The sequence below is a fragment of the Quercus suber genome, unplaced genomic scaffold (assembly GCF_002906115.3).
Source record: "Quercus suber isolate HL8 unplaced genomic scaffold, Cork oak 2.0 scaffold_152, whole genome shotgun sequence".
Classification (NCBI taxonomy): domain Eukaryota; kingdom Viridiplantae; phylum Streptophyta; class Magnoliopsida; order Fagales; family Fagaceae; genus Quercus; species Quercus suber.
In genome coordinates this window covers 1,129,768-1,148,417 of record NW_027069613.1, presented here as the reverse complement: position 1 = coordinate 1,148,417, position 18,650 = coordinate 1,129,768, and the positions used below count along the sequence as shown (strand labels likewise).

Sequence of the window (18,650 nt, the reverse complement as noted above, 5' to 3'; positions counted from 1 at the left end):
CTGAGCAAAGTAGCAAGGGTTTATGATCAGAGTGAAAAGCATCCAAGTGATGTATTCAAGATGAAGGAAATCTCAAAATCCACTCAACTGAAGCTACCCCTCTGTCTAGCTGAACCCATACATTCTGTCCACCCGGCCTTCTATTACACCAAGTAAATGGGAACCCATTGAATCCCAAATCCCTCAGTCTACAGTAGTCAAGAGCATCCCTAAACCCCTGCATCTGTCTTTCCGGTCTAAGAAGCCATCCCTGTTTCTCCTCAGCAAACAAAATCTCATTAAAATCCCCCATGTAGACCCAAGGCAAGTTTAACAGTTGACTAAGTTGTCTTAGTGACCAGGAGCTTTCCCAGTTGGCAGTTTCAGGGTCTCCGTAGAAACCTGTGAACCGCCAAGCATCATTCGCTCCAAGGTCAATAATAGCATCAATATGGTGGGCTGAGAAGGTCTGAACATCCACATTCATGTCAGCTGGCCAATATAAAGCCAACCCTCCCCCTGTATTGTGACGAGGGACCACAAACAAATTACAAAACTGAATCTTACGGCCAATACGATCTAAAACCACTTTTTCCACCTTTGTTTCCATAAAAAACAACAACTTGGGATCTTTGTTGCATACCAATGCAACCAACTCATCTTCTGTCTGTGGGTTCCCAAGCCCACGACAGTTCCAGCTAAGACAACTCATGATGCCCGGTGGCGCTGGGACCCAGCCGCCACCTCATAATTTTCTTTATTCGAATAGCTACCGCCACTCAAACATTGTTTTTTACCAACACTCCTATCAATATCATCCATCACAGGTCTCCTGTCCACAATCATTGGTGAAGGTGACACCACACCTTGACCCACCTCCCTAGCAAGTTTCTTCCATTTTCTCGTGGACCCTACTAAAGTAGAGTTTGTGATCTGGTTGGTACAATCTTGCATGGGCATCACTTCAAACTTTCTTGCATTAACACCTAGACCCACGAACATCTTCATGCATTCACCATTTGTCTCACTCACACACTCATCCAACTTATCATTTAGAGTTAAGCCCACCACTACCTCTTCCAAAACCTTGGCTTGCTTCTTTACATGCAAACCGTGGGTTAACTCGTGACACTGTATCACAGGATTCACTTTACATCACAGGATTCACTTTACCATCATTGCCATCAAATGGCTTGGAGACCTCACCATAGTCCATTACCATATTAGCCACCGAGTGAGCAGATAAGTGTACTTCCTTAGAGTTATCTGCATTTTCTTTATTGCTACTATTACTTGGATAGTTGCTTGATGGGCCCTTATTGTTATCCCTTTTCCTCCACCATAGCACTTGGCTGCGTGAACTACCCGAAACCACCACCACAGTTTTGCGAGAAACTCTCAATGGTTTTGCTCGAAGCCACTCACCATACTGCTATTCCTCCTTCCTCAAAGACCCTCTACCCCACAACCACACTTCACAATCCCTCTCTCCATGAGTAGCTCGGCCACACCAATAGCAGAAATTAGGTAACCGTTCATACTTCAGACCAACCCAGCCCACTTGTTTCCCCTTTGAACGTAATTTAGAACACCGAGGTAAAGGCTTTGATATATCAATGTTGTTTCACACCCTCAGAAATTCACTGCCAGCACCATCGTCCTCCGGGCCGACGACTTGAATGACCCTATCAATGGTCTTTCCAATCATCTCCCTTACTTCAACCTTCAGGCTCCTCTCCGGAATATTGTGCATTTGAACCCAAAAAGTAGCGCGAGAAAATTCCAAGAATGGCACTGATTCGATGTCAAGGACACGTTCGAATGCCACAAGGTGCTTATCGTATGACCATGGTTCAAACTCCATCACTCTTTCCAGGTCCAGAACGTCCTCAAACTCAAACAACAGTATATGCTCTCCAATATCTCTAATTTTGAGTTCACCGGCTGTTCTCCATAAAGGCTTGAACGTACGAGCCACTACATCAACATTAAGAACCCTCTTCATATAAAACCGACCTGCTAGTCGATAAACAATCTCGTCCTCCTCTTTCGGAACCTCAGCACCCCTTTCTTCTTCTTCCATAAGTGAGAAACGTGCCCACATATCATCTAGAGAAGCCATGAGAGCTACAAACCGTAAGGAAAAAGAATGAAAAATAAAAAGAGAACACTTTATCAGACCACTACACCACCAGAGAGCCTGTCCTATTAACCAACAAGAGCTCGAAGGGAACAGATACCTAAACTTTGTTAAGGACGAAATTCTACAGGCAGCCAAGGAAGAGAAAAAACCCTAACCCTAGCGTGCCAGAGAAACCAACAACGTAACTATATTATCCATTAATTAAGTAACCATTAAATGTCAACTAGGCTCAACACGACATATATAATATTCATACACTACACCCAAGAGCAACCAGCTAAGATATGCCTAACTAGCACACAAAAATTACCCACAGTAGATTAGCAACCCATTAGCCCAAATGTATTTTAGTTATAATGTTTATCTAGACTGTATAAGTCTTTAGCTTAGGCAACATATTTTTATATTCTTTTATTCCTTCAATAATCTCTCTCTCTCTCTCTCTCTCTCTCTCTCTCTCTCTCTCTCTTTGTGGATTTTATGTCTTTGGTTTGCAAATTATGGGTTTTGCAGCTGTGATGGAGGGTTTGCAGTGTGTAGTAGTGATACACTAGTGCAAGCTCCAGAAGCATATAAAGCGCTAGTGGGAGGGTTCTCCTTCCGATGTGGGACTAAGTTGCCTCAAAGGGGTGAACGCCTGCACTCGGTCAGGGGACAAATTCGTGAGGGCCTGGCTCCCCAAAGCGAATAAAATCCTTTGTGTGGAGTCAAGTACCCACAGTACCTAAAGTGTGTCACATGACATAAGGAGAAAAAAAAATTAGAGAAATAAGGAATCCTTTTGATGATACCTCAATCTATAATATATAGTTTTTATTATATAGAATACTAGTTGCTAACCCGTGTGATGCACGGAATAGTTAGCAAGTGTTAAATAAATAAATATATATATATATATATATTCACTTTTTCAATGCTACAATTAGTTAAAACAGAATGATAGTCAAATCAATACTTGATAAAAGGAGGTAAAGAGATAATTAGAAATAAAGACAAAGTTAGTTATTCATAAATAAATTATAAATAATAGCAAAAAGTTTTTTTTTTTGATAACCAAATAGCCTTTGCAAAAAGTTAGTTATTCATCACTCACATCCCCAAGGTAGCCTTCCCTGATGAGGTTTCTCATTTTAGACCTATTAGCTTTTACAATGTCATTTATAAAATCATTTCAAAACTAATGGTCAATAGACTCAAACCTCTAATGGGCAATCTTGTTACACCCTTTCAAAATGCTTTTATCCGAGAGAGATCCATAGCTAATAACGTCCTGATTGCACATGAGATTTTTGATTATCTAGGCAAAAAAAAAAGGCAGGAAAAAGTGCTTTGGGGCCCTGAAAATTGACATGACCAAAGCATATGATATGGTTGATTGGAGTTTCTTGAAGGCTGTTCTTCTAGCCATGAATTTTAATGATAGATGGGTGTAGTGGATCATGGATTGTGTTACCTTTGTCCAGTATACCGTTCTCATAAATGGCAACATCACTCAATCTTTTACCCCTAGAAAAGGGCTCAGGCAAGGAGACCCTATCCCCCCTATTTAGTCCTTATGTATGCAAACATCCTCTCTCTAGCACTCATGAAGGTTGAAAATTAGAAGAGAATAATAGGGGCTAAGATAGGCAAAAATTGCATCTTCTTCACTCATCTATTTTTTACTAATGATGTTTTGCTCTTCTTCCAACAAGATAACTAGTCCTTAATCAATATTCAAGAAATTCTCAATTAGTATTGTTCCTTATTTGGACAAAGCATCAATCTCTCTAGATCTAACATGTATTGCTCACCTAACATGGAAGAGGAAGTGAAAGGAGTTTTAGCTCAAAACCTTGGTGTCAACCTGATTCAAAGCCCTAGTAGATACTTAGGTTTAAACTTCTTCTTAAGATGTAAGAGGATTGTTGATTTCCAGTTCTTGGTAGATAAAATGCACTCTAAATTGCAGGGATGGAAGGCAAAACTCCTATCTCAAGCTGGTAGGACTATTCTAATCAAATCCACCCTTCAATCCATGCCTATGTACACCTTCACATGTTTCAAGGTTCCTAAAGCTATTTGTAACAAGATGGACACAATCTCTAGAGCTTTTTGGTGGGGTCATGATTTAGGGGGGAAAAAAAAAGATGCACTTGGTTAGTTGGGATAAGGTTTGTAAACCTAAGAGAGAAAGAGGTTTAGGTTTGAGAAAATTTGGACCATGAATAAATCCATGCTGGCTAAACAACTTTGGAGAATCAGTCAGAACCCCCATTCCCTCATTTCCAAAACCTTCAAAGCCACATATTTCCCCAACACCTCAATCCATGAATGCTCCTCTAAGCCCCATCATTCCTGGTTCTAGAAAGGCAATATTAATTAGAAAAATAGCATTCTAAGTGAAGGAAGATGGATCATAGGTTTAGGTACAAATATCCCTCTCAATCACTCTGCCTAGTTCCCTTGTCAACCACAGCTGCTAAACCAGCATAATTTAAGTGAGGGTACTATGGCAAACTTGATTGATCACACAAACCACTCATGGAATCCTAGTCTTGTTAAATCTCTGTACCCTCACCCCCATTAGTGAAGAAATCTTGAACCTTCCTATCTCTAAAACAGGAACTAGGATTGACCAACTTGTTTGGAAACACTCTTCTTCAGGTCTCTACCAAGTTAGAAAAGCTTATAACCTCCTATCAAAAGAAATTGTACTCCTTGGTTCAAACTTATGGCAGTTGATATGGAAAGTTAAAGTTCCTTTGAAAATTTGCAACTTTATGTGGAGGCTTCTCCATGATAGTCTTCCCACTTTTGTCACCTTGAAGAACATGAGTGTTCATGTTCAAAGCTCATGCCCCCTATGCCATGAGGAAGATGAATCCCCATCTCACTTGTTTATGTTTTGCCCCTTCTCTAGAGTTGTTTAGCATGGATCTTCTCTAGCTATACATACCTCAGATTTCACCCACATGTCTATTGTGCAGTGTGTTAGGCAAATTCTTCAACTTCACAAAGATATGAAGCAGAATAATATGCTTTACCTCCAAGGATTCTTTGTCACTTTATGGACCATTTGGACTCACGAGAACTTGGTAGTCCATGAAGGTAAACATCCAAGCCCAATGGAAGTCACACTAACTGCTCATTCTCTTACTTGCAGGTACAGTGAAGCTTATTCCAACTGTTCTACACCCTCCAATGGGAAATTTAATCACCTCAATTTGAACAAATTACCTGAAAAACCATGGTAGCTCATCATTAAGGTGGCTGGAGCAAGACTGAAGAGAATTAATGAAGCTGGTTTTGCCTATGAAGCCAAGAACATGCAAAGGGATATCATTTTGCAGGGGGTATCAAGTTGTACAAGGAAGACGGTTCCAATAAACATCTATGAATCAATGTTTGAAGCAGCTATGAAGGCTAGGGATTTGGGCTACAATAATTTTGTGTTTCTTAGTGATAGTAAGAGAGTTGTTCAAGTTACCAATAGGAAGTGGACTCCAACCTGGCAAGAGATGAGTCTGTTGGCTGATTGGTCTCATTTAGCACACAATGACACTAGCTATCACTCTCTGTATGTTCCAAGACCTATAATTAGTCATGTTAGCAACCTAGCCAAGATGGCAACTAAAATGCCTATCCATTACTGTATGGTTAATCAAACTCTTTTGTAATTTCTTGTTTTCTAGAATGGTATAAAAATAATAATAATAATACAAAAACCAATTGGACAAAGAGAAAGAGGACTTGTTAAACGAAATCAGATATCTATGGGCTGGAACTTTACTTAGGAATGCATAATCCAATCTATTCCAAACCTATTGTGATTGAAATTTCAACTAAAATTTTTGTCAAATATGAAACACATAAACAGCCCAATTTCAAGGGCAAAACTTGGTCCAAAATTGGCTAAGTACATACAATTCGAAATAAATCAATACTTATATTAATTAACCCTAAAATTAGGGTACCATTAAATAACGTCAACAATTATTTATTGGGATAGCAAAAAGAAAGCAATATGTGTCTAAAGGTCATGTGCAATGCATATTAGATCCTTAGATATTATGTGGCAATTGCAGCATACAAGTATACAACAAAATCTTTCCCTTATTTATTTATGATTCTTATAAATTTAGTTATTTATTTTTCAGTAAGATACAAACCTAAATCATGAAATTAGAGATAGAAATTTTAACAATGCAAAAGTTGCAATATAGTCTATTGTTTTTCTTATAAAGATGCAAATATGCAATGCAATTATACAATGGCATGCATTTAAAGGGGGGAAGAGAAAGAAATAGAGCCACCAAATTACTCAAGTAAACTTTCACCATAAGGAGACTTCTCTAAATAAACCAAAAAAGGAGGAAAAGAAAAAAACTTACCCTACGACTCTCACCTATAATAGACTGAAGACTCATTTATGAAAAACAATAAAGGAATGCTAAAGTTGTTGACCGTGTGCGGGGTTATAATTTTTAGGAGAAGTTTTACTATTTAAAATTTTGAGTTTGATATAAGAAAAAATGGATGTAGAAAAACAATACATTTATTGATTATATTGAGTCATCTAATCGGCTATGTGGCTGAATAAGTCCTTAGAGAAGAGAGGTTGAGACTGTTCTTATAAGGGAAGCGAATGGTTGGGATTTTGTTTTCAATTGTAATTCATAAAAGTAGCCTGAGAGTAGTAGTCTTTTGCGGCTGAACGGATTCTAATAGAGTTTTATAAAAATAAAACTAAAAAAAATTAATGATGTGTGTGAGCATCGTTTTTTTGGACAGTACCTAGGCTCAAGTAAAAACAAGGATCCTGGGATTTTTACTTGTTATTTGGTGGACTAGGCTTGATTCACTGCAGCTAAATAAGGCAAATTACAAACCAAGTTGTGCACAAGTCACAAAAAACTCCTCAAGGCAAAAATGCGATTCCTCCTAAAGTAATAAAATACCCTTATAAGTGTTTTAGTGTCATAAAATGACCATTTACTCTTATGAAACAAGTTAAATAATTATTCATAATATTCACAATGAGAAAGAGATTGAAATATAATATTTAAAACTTATCTTTTATCGTGTAAACATTTAAAAGAGTTCCTTCACTTGGTACAACGGGCGTACTGTCGTGGTACCCCGGACGTACTAGGCCTGTAATCTCAGAATACTGATTTTCTGAATTATACGATCTTTCTCCATGCTTATTTTGCAATGGAGTTTTGTCCTTTCCCTTTACCTCTATAGGTCCTGCATAAGAACACACTATACAATACACATATCTTCAAATAATTGTTAGTTTCTTAGATTATGATATACATTTTAATACATATACATATATGTAAATGAATTTCATGAGAATCAGTCAACCACGAGGATCATGGCCCCAATTCTCATAGACTTAGTTGCACAAGATTTGTGAGATTTGGAACTCAAGTCCAAGTGGCTTTGCTTGGGCATTGCCTTCCAAGATAGTTAGGTGAGGAGGATTTTGTGGGAGAGTAATATCTGATGTGTGCATGTTTTTGGCATATGTTTCTTTGGAGGCTAAGTGATATTTCAAATAATTTCAAGGATATGAGACGAATTTCTCTTCCTTACCTCTCTCTTGTTTTGTCCCTTTTTTCTTTCCCCTCCCTTGCTAGGCTTTTAAAGCTCTAAGAATATATGTTTTGAACATCTAAACTCTCCCCCTGAATTCCCATTCCCCCCCCCCCCCACCTTCTGCTATGCCTTAATGTTCCTTTTATGGACATGGTTTGGTACCCGAGCGAGGACATCCTTGGTTTGCTGGGTAAAACCATGTCTCTGGAACCTGAAAAGTGCATTGTGCAGAGGTTTAGCTTATTTAGGCAATTATAACTCAAAAGGAGCATTTGGCTTTAACTATAAATAAAAGATTCCTTCTTGGAAAGTCAAAGGAGTGGGTGGGCTGCTCAGTGTACTAGATGACAGCTTTAGTTAAAAGTGACAATTGAGAGGAAATTTTGAGGAGGTGTCATGCATATGGGAGAACTGAGTTTTCCATTAGTTAATGCATTCAAGCAAATATATGACCCAAGGAAAACCTTTGGATCCTCCTTTCACCAGAAATCACTCTTTATCGACCAAACCGCTTCTCCCTTACTATCCACTCAGGATCCCACAGCTTGGACCATGGGTTACAAAGAAAATACCTATTTTGCTAGATTTTTAATGGCTTTTTTTTAACTAGAAATCTGAACATACATTTTGGTTTTCCCATGTGTTAGCCAAGGTCCTCTTCTCAAGGCTTCAAAAGGACACATCGAGGTCCTAGGGCCTTAATGCTCTTCTTGCTACATATTCTCTGACCGAGGTCCTTGCTGCATGTCCTCTGGCCTAACCGAGGTCCTCTTCTTTTTTTCATTATTACTATTATTATTTCTTTCTTTTTTTCCTTCTTTTTGGGACTTTGGGCCTTCATGATCCTTCTTAACTTCATGAATTGGGCCTTCGTTTGTTAAGGTCCATGGTCTTTTCTTATTTTTTATGGAATGAGCTTTCTTGTGAAATTTTGGCACTCAACAATGTGGGAAAAATAAGAACAAAACGAATCGTGAAGAATTGTAGTAGGGTCGATTTTTTTTTTTTTTTATAACTATGTGTTATATATATAGAGGTAGCCGTAGCCTGAAAGTAGGCTACGTATTAGCCTAGAAGTAGACTTCCAAGTATATTATACTATGGATTGTGAGGGAGAGTTTAAGAATATAGCATAGTAGACTTCTAAAGTATATATGAATGAAGCAACAATGGTTTGGACTTCAAAGAATATATATATATATATATATATGATGACCAATTAGTTTCCATGATATTATATAGAGATTATGGCTAAAGGGGGAAAAAAAATTAATGATGTGGAAAATTGTGGAGAGGTCAACCAAAAGTCAAAAATTTCGGTTTATATAATATATATATATATATAGATGATATTATATGATTTGGACATAATGGATTTATATCATATTTTGTTTTGTTTTGAATGTTTTAGTACCAATAACTAAATGATTATTATTATTAATATTTTTAAAAAAAGTAATTATTATATAATTAACAACTCTCATACAACATAATAGTGGTCTTGTAATTTCATATTGAAGAATTGTTCATGTTCATCAGATAAATTTCATTCACAATATGTAAATTTTTGTTAATTTCAATTAATAATGAAATATGGCCGATGCGAATTGAAACAATTTTAAAGTTCATGATTTTAATAAGTACATTTAAACATTTAGGATTTAATTTGAAACCACCCTAAACTATCGGGGAGTTATATAAATAAAATGTAACAAAGTTTTAATTAATGATAACCACTTGACAAAAAAAAAAAAAAATTGTTGAAAATAATATAGAACCTAACTATTATTACAAGCATTAACCAAGTATCCATATCTTGGTAGACCACGGAAGTTCACGTGTAATATATTTAATTAAATCTTTAATATAGTAATTGTCAAGTTGCCAACCAAGCAGATGACTCCATGGCCCAATGGATAAGGCGCTGGTCTACGGAACCAGAGATTCTGGGTTCGATCCCCAGTGGAGTCGCATGCCCAGGTTTTACATATATTTTTATGCATTTTAAAATGCACATTCTAAATGGGAAAAGGGAAATGAAAACATAATGAATTTTTTTCTTAACCCCGACTTTTGAACTACACATGGCTAGAACAGAGTATTTTCTCATTCATTCATGCTGATTTTGTTCTTCACTTGCAAAATAACATGGTAATGAACCTTACAAAAATGAATTTGTTTAAGTGATAGAGTCTAGAAACATACATGGAACTTTTTTTAACCTTTGGGCATATAAACACCCAGTAACATTATAAACTTTCTGCAGATTAACTACCAACTTTGAACTACATTACATAGATTAGCAGCTAGAAGGGGGGAAATTCACGCTGATTTTGTTATTCACATCATTTTCTTAATTAAAAGGTCGAGTTCGCTAATCAAAAGGAAATTAAGGAAAGCTAACAATTATTCACATTCTTGAACGTGACCGTGGAGCTGATCAAGGGTGCTTACAATGTCTCTGAGGCATGCAATAAGCTTGTCCCCTTGACGTCTTACAAAATCAGTTCGGTAGTCCTCCACATTACTCACATTGGCAGCCCCTAAGCCGACATTTTCAGAAACAATGGCATTGATCAGTTCTGCATTCTCCTGCAATTTCATAACCATCATTTGCTCTTTTGCTTCAGTGCTGATTGTCTCCTCTTCTTCCACATGACTTCTCCAAGTCTCTCCTTTACCATGACTTCTCTTAGGCTTTTCTACTGTAGGGTTCTCCACAGGTTCTTCTACGTGGCCTTTTTGATGCTTTCCTTTAATGCAGCTTTTCTGAGGATTTTCTTCTGTTAGGCTATTCACAGGATCTTCAAGGCGTCTTTTCTGAGGCTTTTCTTCTGTGGACCTTCTTGAAGGCTCTTCCTTTATGTGGCATTTCAGTGGCTTTCCTTCCAGCCAGCTTTTCGGAGATGTGAACCGCCGTCTTTGCCTCTTGGACCCTGGTGATACATCATTTTAAGAAAAAAGATGGTGCTGACTTATAACTCAGTAACACAGGTTCTAACAAGCATCTTGCATTTTTAGAATTTTGATTTGCACAGTGGAGCATAACTACAATAATCATTTGGTGTACACAAGGTCATCCGCTCACAATCCTGAAAATGAGATTACACCTAAGCAAAGTTGCAATTGTTCTGGATAAATAATAGGAAACAGAATCAAACCATTATCAGTTCTGTTGTGATTTGGTCTTTCAGATTGATAAACTACCACCACTAGTCCTAAAAGATTAAGCCATTAGGAACGGGTGCACTAATCATTTAACCATTATTCTAACACTTCCCCTTACATATAGACTCATACTCCTTAATAAATGAGATCAAACAAGTGGAATTTTTAACTTTTTAACTCAAGATCACGTGCATGATAAACTACCATTAGTCCTAAAAGTTTAAGCAATTAAGAAATGATTTTTTTTATTTTTATAAGTTATTAAGAAATGATTAATATGATCATTTAAGCATTAATCTAACAAAGATGTCTCACAATCATTGATTGTACTGCTTATTTTTCTATCTATGTTATGATTATTACTAATCTATTAATCATTATGCCATGTCCATGTATTGGAGGCCAAATTTGCCCCCCTCCCATTGCAGCCATTAATTCCAATTTTCAATGTTAACATATTGATGAAAGCCTATCATAATTTTACAGTTAATAACACATTAATGTTTCCTTGTCTAGTTTTGGCTTTATGTAAGCAAAAGTTTTCCCACTTTCTTCAGATAAATTGATATAGAAATTTCAGTGAGGTTCTTTTATACTCAGATGTACTTGTATCTGAAACATTTTTCTTATGTGATCCTCAAACACACCTCAAATTAAACTTTAATTAGAAAACTATTAGTATCAATTATAGAAGCCAGATCCTAAATATAGGAATATAATAAATCAGAGCACCTAAAACTGAATACACAGACCAAAAGGGTTATATTATTTGATAATTTGTGCAGAATTTAACCATACAATATTTCTTAACCATCCCATCTAACAAGTGGAAGATTCATTAAACCATTGAACTTTATCCTCCCCACCATAACATGACGTGTTCCCAAGTCAATAAAAGGTAACCCATCAAATGGTATTTAACATCAAGAAAACTTCAAATTAAAAAGCTTCCAAAACTGAAATATAAGAATTGCTACATCCCNATGAAGTTGTTCATGTTCATCAGATAAATTTCATTCACAATATGTAAATTTTTGTTAATTTCAATTAATAATGAAATATGGCCGATGCGAATTGAAACAATTTTAAAGTTCATGATTTTAATAAGTACATTTAAACATTTAGGATTTAATTTGAAACCACCCTAAACTATCGGGGAGTTATATAAATAAAATGTAACAAAGTTTTAATTAATGATAACCACTTGACAAAAAAAAAAAAAAATTGTTGAAAATAATATAGAACCTAACTATTATTACAAGCATTAACCAAGTATCCATATCTTGGTAGACCACGGAAGTTCACGTGTAATATATTTAATTAAATCTTTAATATAGTAATTGTCAAGTTGCCAACCAAGCAGATGACTCCATGGCCCAATGGATAAGGCGCTGGTCTACGGAACCAGAGATTCTGGGTTCGATCCCCAGTGGAGTCGCATGCCCAGGTTTTACATATATTTTTATGCATTTTAAAATGCACATTCTAAATGGGAAAAGGGAAATGAAAACATAATGAATTTTTTTCTTAACCCCGACTTTTGAACTACACATGGCTAGAACAGAGTATTTTCTCATTCATTCATGCTGATTTTGTTCTTCACTTGCAAAATAACATGGTAATGAACCTTACAAAAATGAATTTGTTTAAGTGATAGAGTCTAGAAACATACATGGAACTTTTTTTTAACCTTTGGGCATATAAACACCCAGTAACATTATAAACTTTCTGCAGATTAACTACCAACTTTGAACTACATTACATAGATTAGCAGCTAGAAGGGGGAAATTCACGCTGATTTTGTTATTCACATCATTTTCTTAATTAAAAGGTCGAGTTCGCTAATCAAAAGGAAATTAAGGAAAGCTAACAATTATTCACATTCTTGAACGTGACCGTGGAGCTGATCAAGGGTGCTTACAATGTCTCTGAGGCATGCAATAAGCTTGTCCCCTTGACGTCTTACAAAATCAGTTCGGTAGTCCTCCACATTACTCACATTGGCAGCCCCTAAGCCGACATTTTCAGAAACAATGGCATTGATCAGTTCTGCATTCTCCTGCAATTTCATAACCATCATTTGCTCTTTTGCTTCAGTGCTGATTGTCTCCTCTTCTTCCACATGACTTCTCCAAGTCTCTCCTTTACCATGACTTCTCTTAGGCTTTTCTACTGTAGGGTTCTCCACAGGTTCTTCTACGTGGCCTTTTTGATGCTTTCCTTTAATGCAGCTTTTCTGAGGATTTTCTTCTGTTAGGCTATTCACAGGATCTTCAAGGCGTCTTTTCTGAGGCTTTTCTTCTGTGGACCTTCTTGAAGGCTCTTCCTTTATGTGGCATTTCAGTGGCTTTCCTTCCAGCCAGCTTTTCGGAGATGTGAACCGCCGTCTTTGCCTCTTGGACCCTGGTGATACATCATTTTAAGAAAAAAGATGGTGCTGACTTATAACTCAGTAACACAGGTTCTAACAAGCATCTTGCATTTTTAGAATTTTGATTTGCACAGTGGAGCATAACTACAATAATCATTTGGTGTACACAAGGTCATCCGCTCACAATCCTGAAAATGAGATTACACCTAAGCAAAGTTGCATTGTTCTGGATAAATAATAGGAAACAGAATCAAACCATTATCAGTTCTGTTGTGATTTGGTCTTTCAGATTGATAAACTACCACCACTAGTCCTAAAAGATTAAGCCATTAGGAACGGGTGCACTAATCATTTAACCATTATTCTAACACTTCCCCTTACATATAGACTCATACTCCTTAATAAATGAGATCAAACAAGTGGAATTTTTAACTTTTTAACTCAAGATCACGTGCATGATAAACTACCATTAGTCCTAAAAGTTTAAGCAATTAAGAAATGATTTTTTTTTTTTTTATAAGTTATTAAGAAATGATTAATATGATCATTTAAGCATTAATCTAACAAAGATGTCTCACAATCATTGATTGTACTGCTTATTTTTCTATCTATGTTATGATTATTACTAATCTATTAATCATTATGCCATGTCCATGTATTGGAGGCCAAATTTGCCCCCCTCCCATTGCAGCCATTAATTCCAATTTTCAATGTTAACATATTGATGAAAGCCTATCATAATTTTACAGTTAATAACACATTAATGTTTCTTTCTAGTTTTGGCTTTATGTAAGCAAAAGTTTTCCCACTTTCTTCAGATAAATTGATATAGAAATTTCAGTGAGGTTCTTTTATACTCAGATGTACTTGTATCTGAAACATTTTTCTTATGTGATCCTCAAACACACCTCAAATTAAACTTTAATTAGAAAACTATTAGTATCAATTATAGAAGCCAGATCCTAAATATAGGAATATAATAAATCAGAGCACCTAAAACTGAATACACAGACCAAAAGGGTTATATTATTTGATAATTTGTGCAGAATTTAACCATACAATATTTCTTAACCATCCCATCTAACAAGTGGAAGATTCATTAAACCATTGAACTTTATCCTCCCCACCATAACATGACGTGTTCCCAAGTCAATAAAAGGTAACCCATCAAATGGTATTTAACATCAAGAAAACTTCAAATTAAAAAGCTTCCCAAACTGAAATATAAGAATTGCTACATCCCATAACATCGCCAACAAAAACAAAAAAAAAAAAAAACCGTAACCAAAATCCTTTTTGTTTGGACTTAATTTAATAATTCTTAGTTTTTAAAACTAAGAAATAATGAAGCTACCCCTGAAAGGTGGAGTTGAACATGTGTTAGTCAGAAAATTCTTATCTCAATCAGCAAACAGAGCTTCCAATACTGATAAATGCTTTGGCAGGGTCATACATGGCAGACCGTAACACATGGAACATCAAAACAATAAATGTTCAGTTAAGGGAAAAAAATTCTTAAGAGACACCATTCCTCTTATCAGCAAGTAACCTTCTTTTTTTTTTTCTTGGTATTCCTAACGCCATGCAAAACCTTCCCTTTTTATTGGGGAGGGGTGGATCAATCATGTAGAAAGAAATTACAAAACAAATCTTCAGAAATATGTGCACAGAAGAGACCACCTATCCATCTAACTCCCCAACAGAAACTTGGGAGAGTTAGTCAACAGAAAAGGATTAATCTTCTTTATCATTAATGCATTATGACAGAAATAATCAAGAAATCTTTAAAAATGTATCTTTGCTAAAACCTAGAGAAGATTTAGGCATGCTAGCATTATAAATTATACAGCATCAAGTAACCACAGCCTAATAAAATACTTCAGTGCATTTCAAGTTAAAAAATAGGCAACTGATAACAACTAGATGACAACAGAACTAATATCTACTCAGGATTTCAATGCAATAAACGATTTAAGAAAATACATTAGATAAACAAATCCACAAGTGACATTTTTGGAGATGAACAATAACATGTATTCAATATATTTTATTAAAAAGTACCATTCTTAGACTTGGAGATAAACCATACCTAGTTCTTCAACTACATCAGCCATCTCTGCCTTTGCTTCTGGGTCACTTTCTGGCTCAGTATCCGATCGGTTCTCCCTTACACTCATGAAATCATCAACTGCTTTGAACAGCTCGTAGTCAAAATCCTCTGGAAGCCCAAATTTGCTTCTCCTTTCACTTTCCAGAGACCAATACGAACCACTCCTGGACCGCAACTCCCACTTCTTGATCTTGCCATACTCAGTAGCCAAGGAGTCCCACTTCCTCCGGCACTGATTCAAAGTTCGTGGCACATCTAAAGCAGTGCAGTTTTCAGCTATTATCTTCCACTTCTGGTAGCTAGACAAAGCATCTGAACAATCTGCTTCAACAGCAGCATACTCATTTGCAAGAATGAAGGCACCCTTTACAGTCCACTCTGGAGCTGCCTGAGAACGCGTGTGTCTAGATCCTGAAGCACGCAATTGGCTGCTCTCTTCACTTTCCATTTTACACTTCTTCATGTCTTTTCTTTTTCGGGGTCTAAGTTAGTTTTCAAGCTTTTCAGCCTAATGGGTTACCTTCATTTTTTTCCCCCATTCAATCAAAGTCTATGCCTTTCCTACAAAATAATAAAGTGGTTTCTTAGAGACTAAAAAACAAATGATGAATCCCAACTACACTAAAAAAATTGACAATGAAAAACTTACTTATCGGGGTTTCCTTAATGAGAAATGAGACTAATAACCTCATGCAGTAATTTGCCAAAAAATTATAATGATTTACATTGAAAACTCAAACAAAAACCCACAACAAAAAACAACAGTGGAAACTGAGAAAAATAATGATAAAGTGGCATTGATTTGATATTATGACAAAAATCAAAAAGAAAACTGTTGCAAATTGCAATGACAGAGGCAGACAATAGCATTTCCAACATAGTATTAATTTAGTCGTATAGTATTACTGTAATTAAGAAATAGAAACAGCAAGGCTATTAGAAAATCAGCTTTACCAGGTAAGCCATAGGCGTGAGCTGTGAGCTATGAGCTGTGAATTGTGATCTTCAACTTAGGAACTGAGGTCACTGTGACAGTGTCTTCAATTGGGAACGGTAAGGCCCAGATGACACCTTCATAGTACTTTACAGAGAGAGAGATTAATTTGGACTTCGGTAAAAAAAAATAAAAAAATAAAAAAATAATAATAATAATAATAAAAGAAAGAGAGAAGAAGAAAGAAAAAGAGTAAATTGCAAATTATATTTTAAGGCTGCTCGAATTTTATGCTTTGAAAATTTGAAATTTATCCGTGTTTAGATTTTACACATTAATGTTTTAGGATTTAAATTTTACCCTTAAAGTTTTTGAGTGTTTAAATTTTACATTTTAAATTTTAAAATTTTATAAAGTAAATCTAAATAATTCTAAAAGTTAGAGGGTAAAATTCAAAATTTGAAATTATAGCATATAAAATCTAAATATTTTCAAACAAATCTAAATTCTAAAACAGATATAAAACTCAATTATTGGCAAATTTTAAAGGTGTAATTTGTAATTTATTTTTAAAAAAAAATATACAGTATAAAATATAAAAATTTATAATACTTAATAGTCGGTCGAGTTTGTTCCAATTCGGTCCGGTCCGGGAGGGGACCAAAACCCTTCTTATAAAAAAGAATAGTGAGCAGATTTTTATACCTTTTGGGCTCCAGTAAATTTTGAAACTTGATGGGCTGGCCGACCCAATAAAAAATTCTCTCTCTTCTTTTTTTGGGCATATTTACTATTTTCCATATTTTGGGTGAAGTATGGCATAAGAAAATATTTATATATTTAGCAGCCAAGGGTCCCACTTTTGCCCCCAAATCCAGACCGTGTAGTCGCACGTTTTCACGTCTCAAATTAACCATTCCATTGTTTTCAACAAACAACAACCCCATCCCCAATTAATTTTCACTTTATTATGGCCGCATATACTCATTGACTAATTCTTTTTCAACACCGAGTTGTCAAAAGTAGAAGAGAAAAAATACCAGTCAAATTGACATTCCAACTTTTTTTTTTCTTATATGACATTCTAACTATTGATGGACCTATAAATTAATATTTTTCAAAAAAAATTATTCTAAAATAAAATTTTCAAAAGTAAATTGAGCAAATTGCTAAGTACTTGTTGCTAGTTTCTTTTCTTTCTTTTTTTTTCTTTTTTTGAAGAGTGTTGCTAGAGTATTCATCCTAAAACTTTTGAAGAGTGTTGCTAGTGTTTCTTTAGTGAAATGAAAACTTACGCAATGTATATTTGATAAAAAGTTTTGAATGCTTTTTATTCTTCTTTAAAAAAAGCATTCAAAACTTTTTATCAAATATACATTGCGTAAGTTTTCATTTCACTAAATACATTATGATTCAATTTTTGTACTCACTCAGTGTATTTCTTGAAAAACATCTTTAACTTAAGTTTTTTCTACTTTCTCAAAAAAAAACTTAAGTTTTTTCTATCATGAGAAATAGACAAGATAATAATTCAAAACGATTTAGCAAACATACATATATACATATACATAAGTTTTTCACTACACTGAACATTTTCCCCTTCAATTTATGCCCTTAATCTATGTAATTCTTGAAACAAACATCTTTAAGTTAAGTTTTATCTACCATGATTTATAAGAAAGAGACAACATAATAATTAAAAACTTTTTAAAAAGCATGTTGAACGAGTATCAGGTCGGGGCCCCACCCATTATCCTTCATATGGTTAAGAGGCCGAGGCCTAATATTCGGTCAGGGCTCAACCCATTAGCCTTCATATAGTTATGGGGTCGGGATCCAACATCAAGTCGAGACCAACCCATTAGCCCTTGATGGGCTAGAGACCAAATCCAGCCCGAACAAATGAGAATGATAGTGTCTTGGGGGAAAATCGCTTGCAGAGCACCCTTCAGTGTCAAGTGCAAGTTTCAAGAGAATTCTCAAAAGGTCCCACCTGATCAAAAATCTTGAACAAAAGTGAAGTCTATGTGACAAAGTGGAAGAAACATCGTCATTGGGACCTCACTAGAAGGGCGTTATAAAAGGGAAAGTGTACTAGATAACAAAAGGCTAGCATTTTTTGGGGGGAGATACACAAGAGAAGAGTGAAGAACGACGAAAGAGAGAGAGAAGGTTTCAGCTCAATATAACTTGGGCCTCTCGAGAAACAGACACACAAGAGTAAAGAAGATAGAGTAGGCTTAAGAACCTTCTCTTGTGTTGTTGGGTTGGCTCTCGGAGGTTTTCCCATTTTAGGAAATTCCATACCCATCCAAACAAATAAATTGGGGAGTCTGACCCAAAAATTATTAAGCATTTT

General features: G+C 35.6%; 2 protein-coding genes and 2 non-coding genes across 5 annotated transcripts; 2 read left to right on the top strand and 2 right to left on the bottom strand.

Moving 5' to 3' along the window:
• The first annotated feature begins 9,606 nt into the window (after positions 1–9,606).
• On the top strand, positions 9,607–9,679 carry TRNAR-ACG (transfer RNA arginine (anticodon ACG)). The gene has a single exon. It is a non-coding gene; the product is annotated as a tRNA-Arg (tRNA).
• Positions 9,680–10,114: 435 nt separating this feature from the next.
• On the bottom strand, positions 10,115–10,723 carry LOC136069112 (uncharacterized). The gene is made up of 2 exons (XM_065777285.1): positions 10,711–10,723; positions 10,115–10,644 (listed from the first exon to the last, which is right to left on the bottom strand). The coding sequence occupies exons 1-2, from the start codon at positions 10,721–10,723 to the stop codon at positions 10,115–10,117; spliced, it is 543 nt and encodes a 180-aa protein (XP_065633357.1).
• Positions 10,724–12,241: 1,518 nt separating this feature from the next.
• Positions 12,242–12,314, top strand: TRNAR-ACG (transfer RNA arginine (anticodon ACG)). Its single transcript has one exon. It is a non-coding gene; the product is annotated as a tRNA-Arg (tRNA).
• A 184-nt stretch (positions 12,315–12,498) lies between these two features.
• Positions 12,499–16,453, bottom strand: LOC112032344 (trihelix transcription factor ASR3). Of its 2 annotated transcripts, none has more exons than XM_024065115.2 (3): positions 16,312–16,453; positions 15,337–15,918; positions 12,499–13,279 (listed from the first exon to the last, which is right to left on the bottom strand). In XM_024065115.2, the coding sequence occupies exons 2-3, from the start codon at positions 15,818–15,820 to the stop codon at positions 12,750–12,752; spliced, it is 1,014 nt and encodes a 337-aa protein (XP_023920883.2). In that variant the 5' UTR covers positions 15,821–15,918; positions 16,312–16,453; the 3' UTR covers positions 12,499–12,749. The 2 variants fall into 2 exon arrangements, with proteins under 2 accessions (XP_023920883.2, XP_023920880.2); XM_024065112.2 differs by having other exon boundaries at positions 15,337–15,913.
• Positions 16,454–18,650: the final 2,197 nt, after the last annotated feature.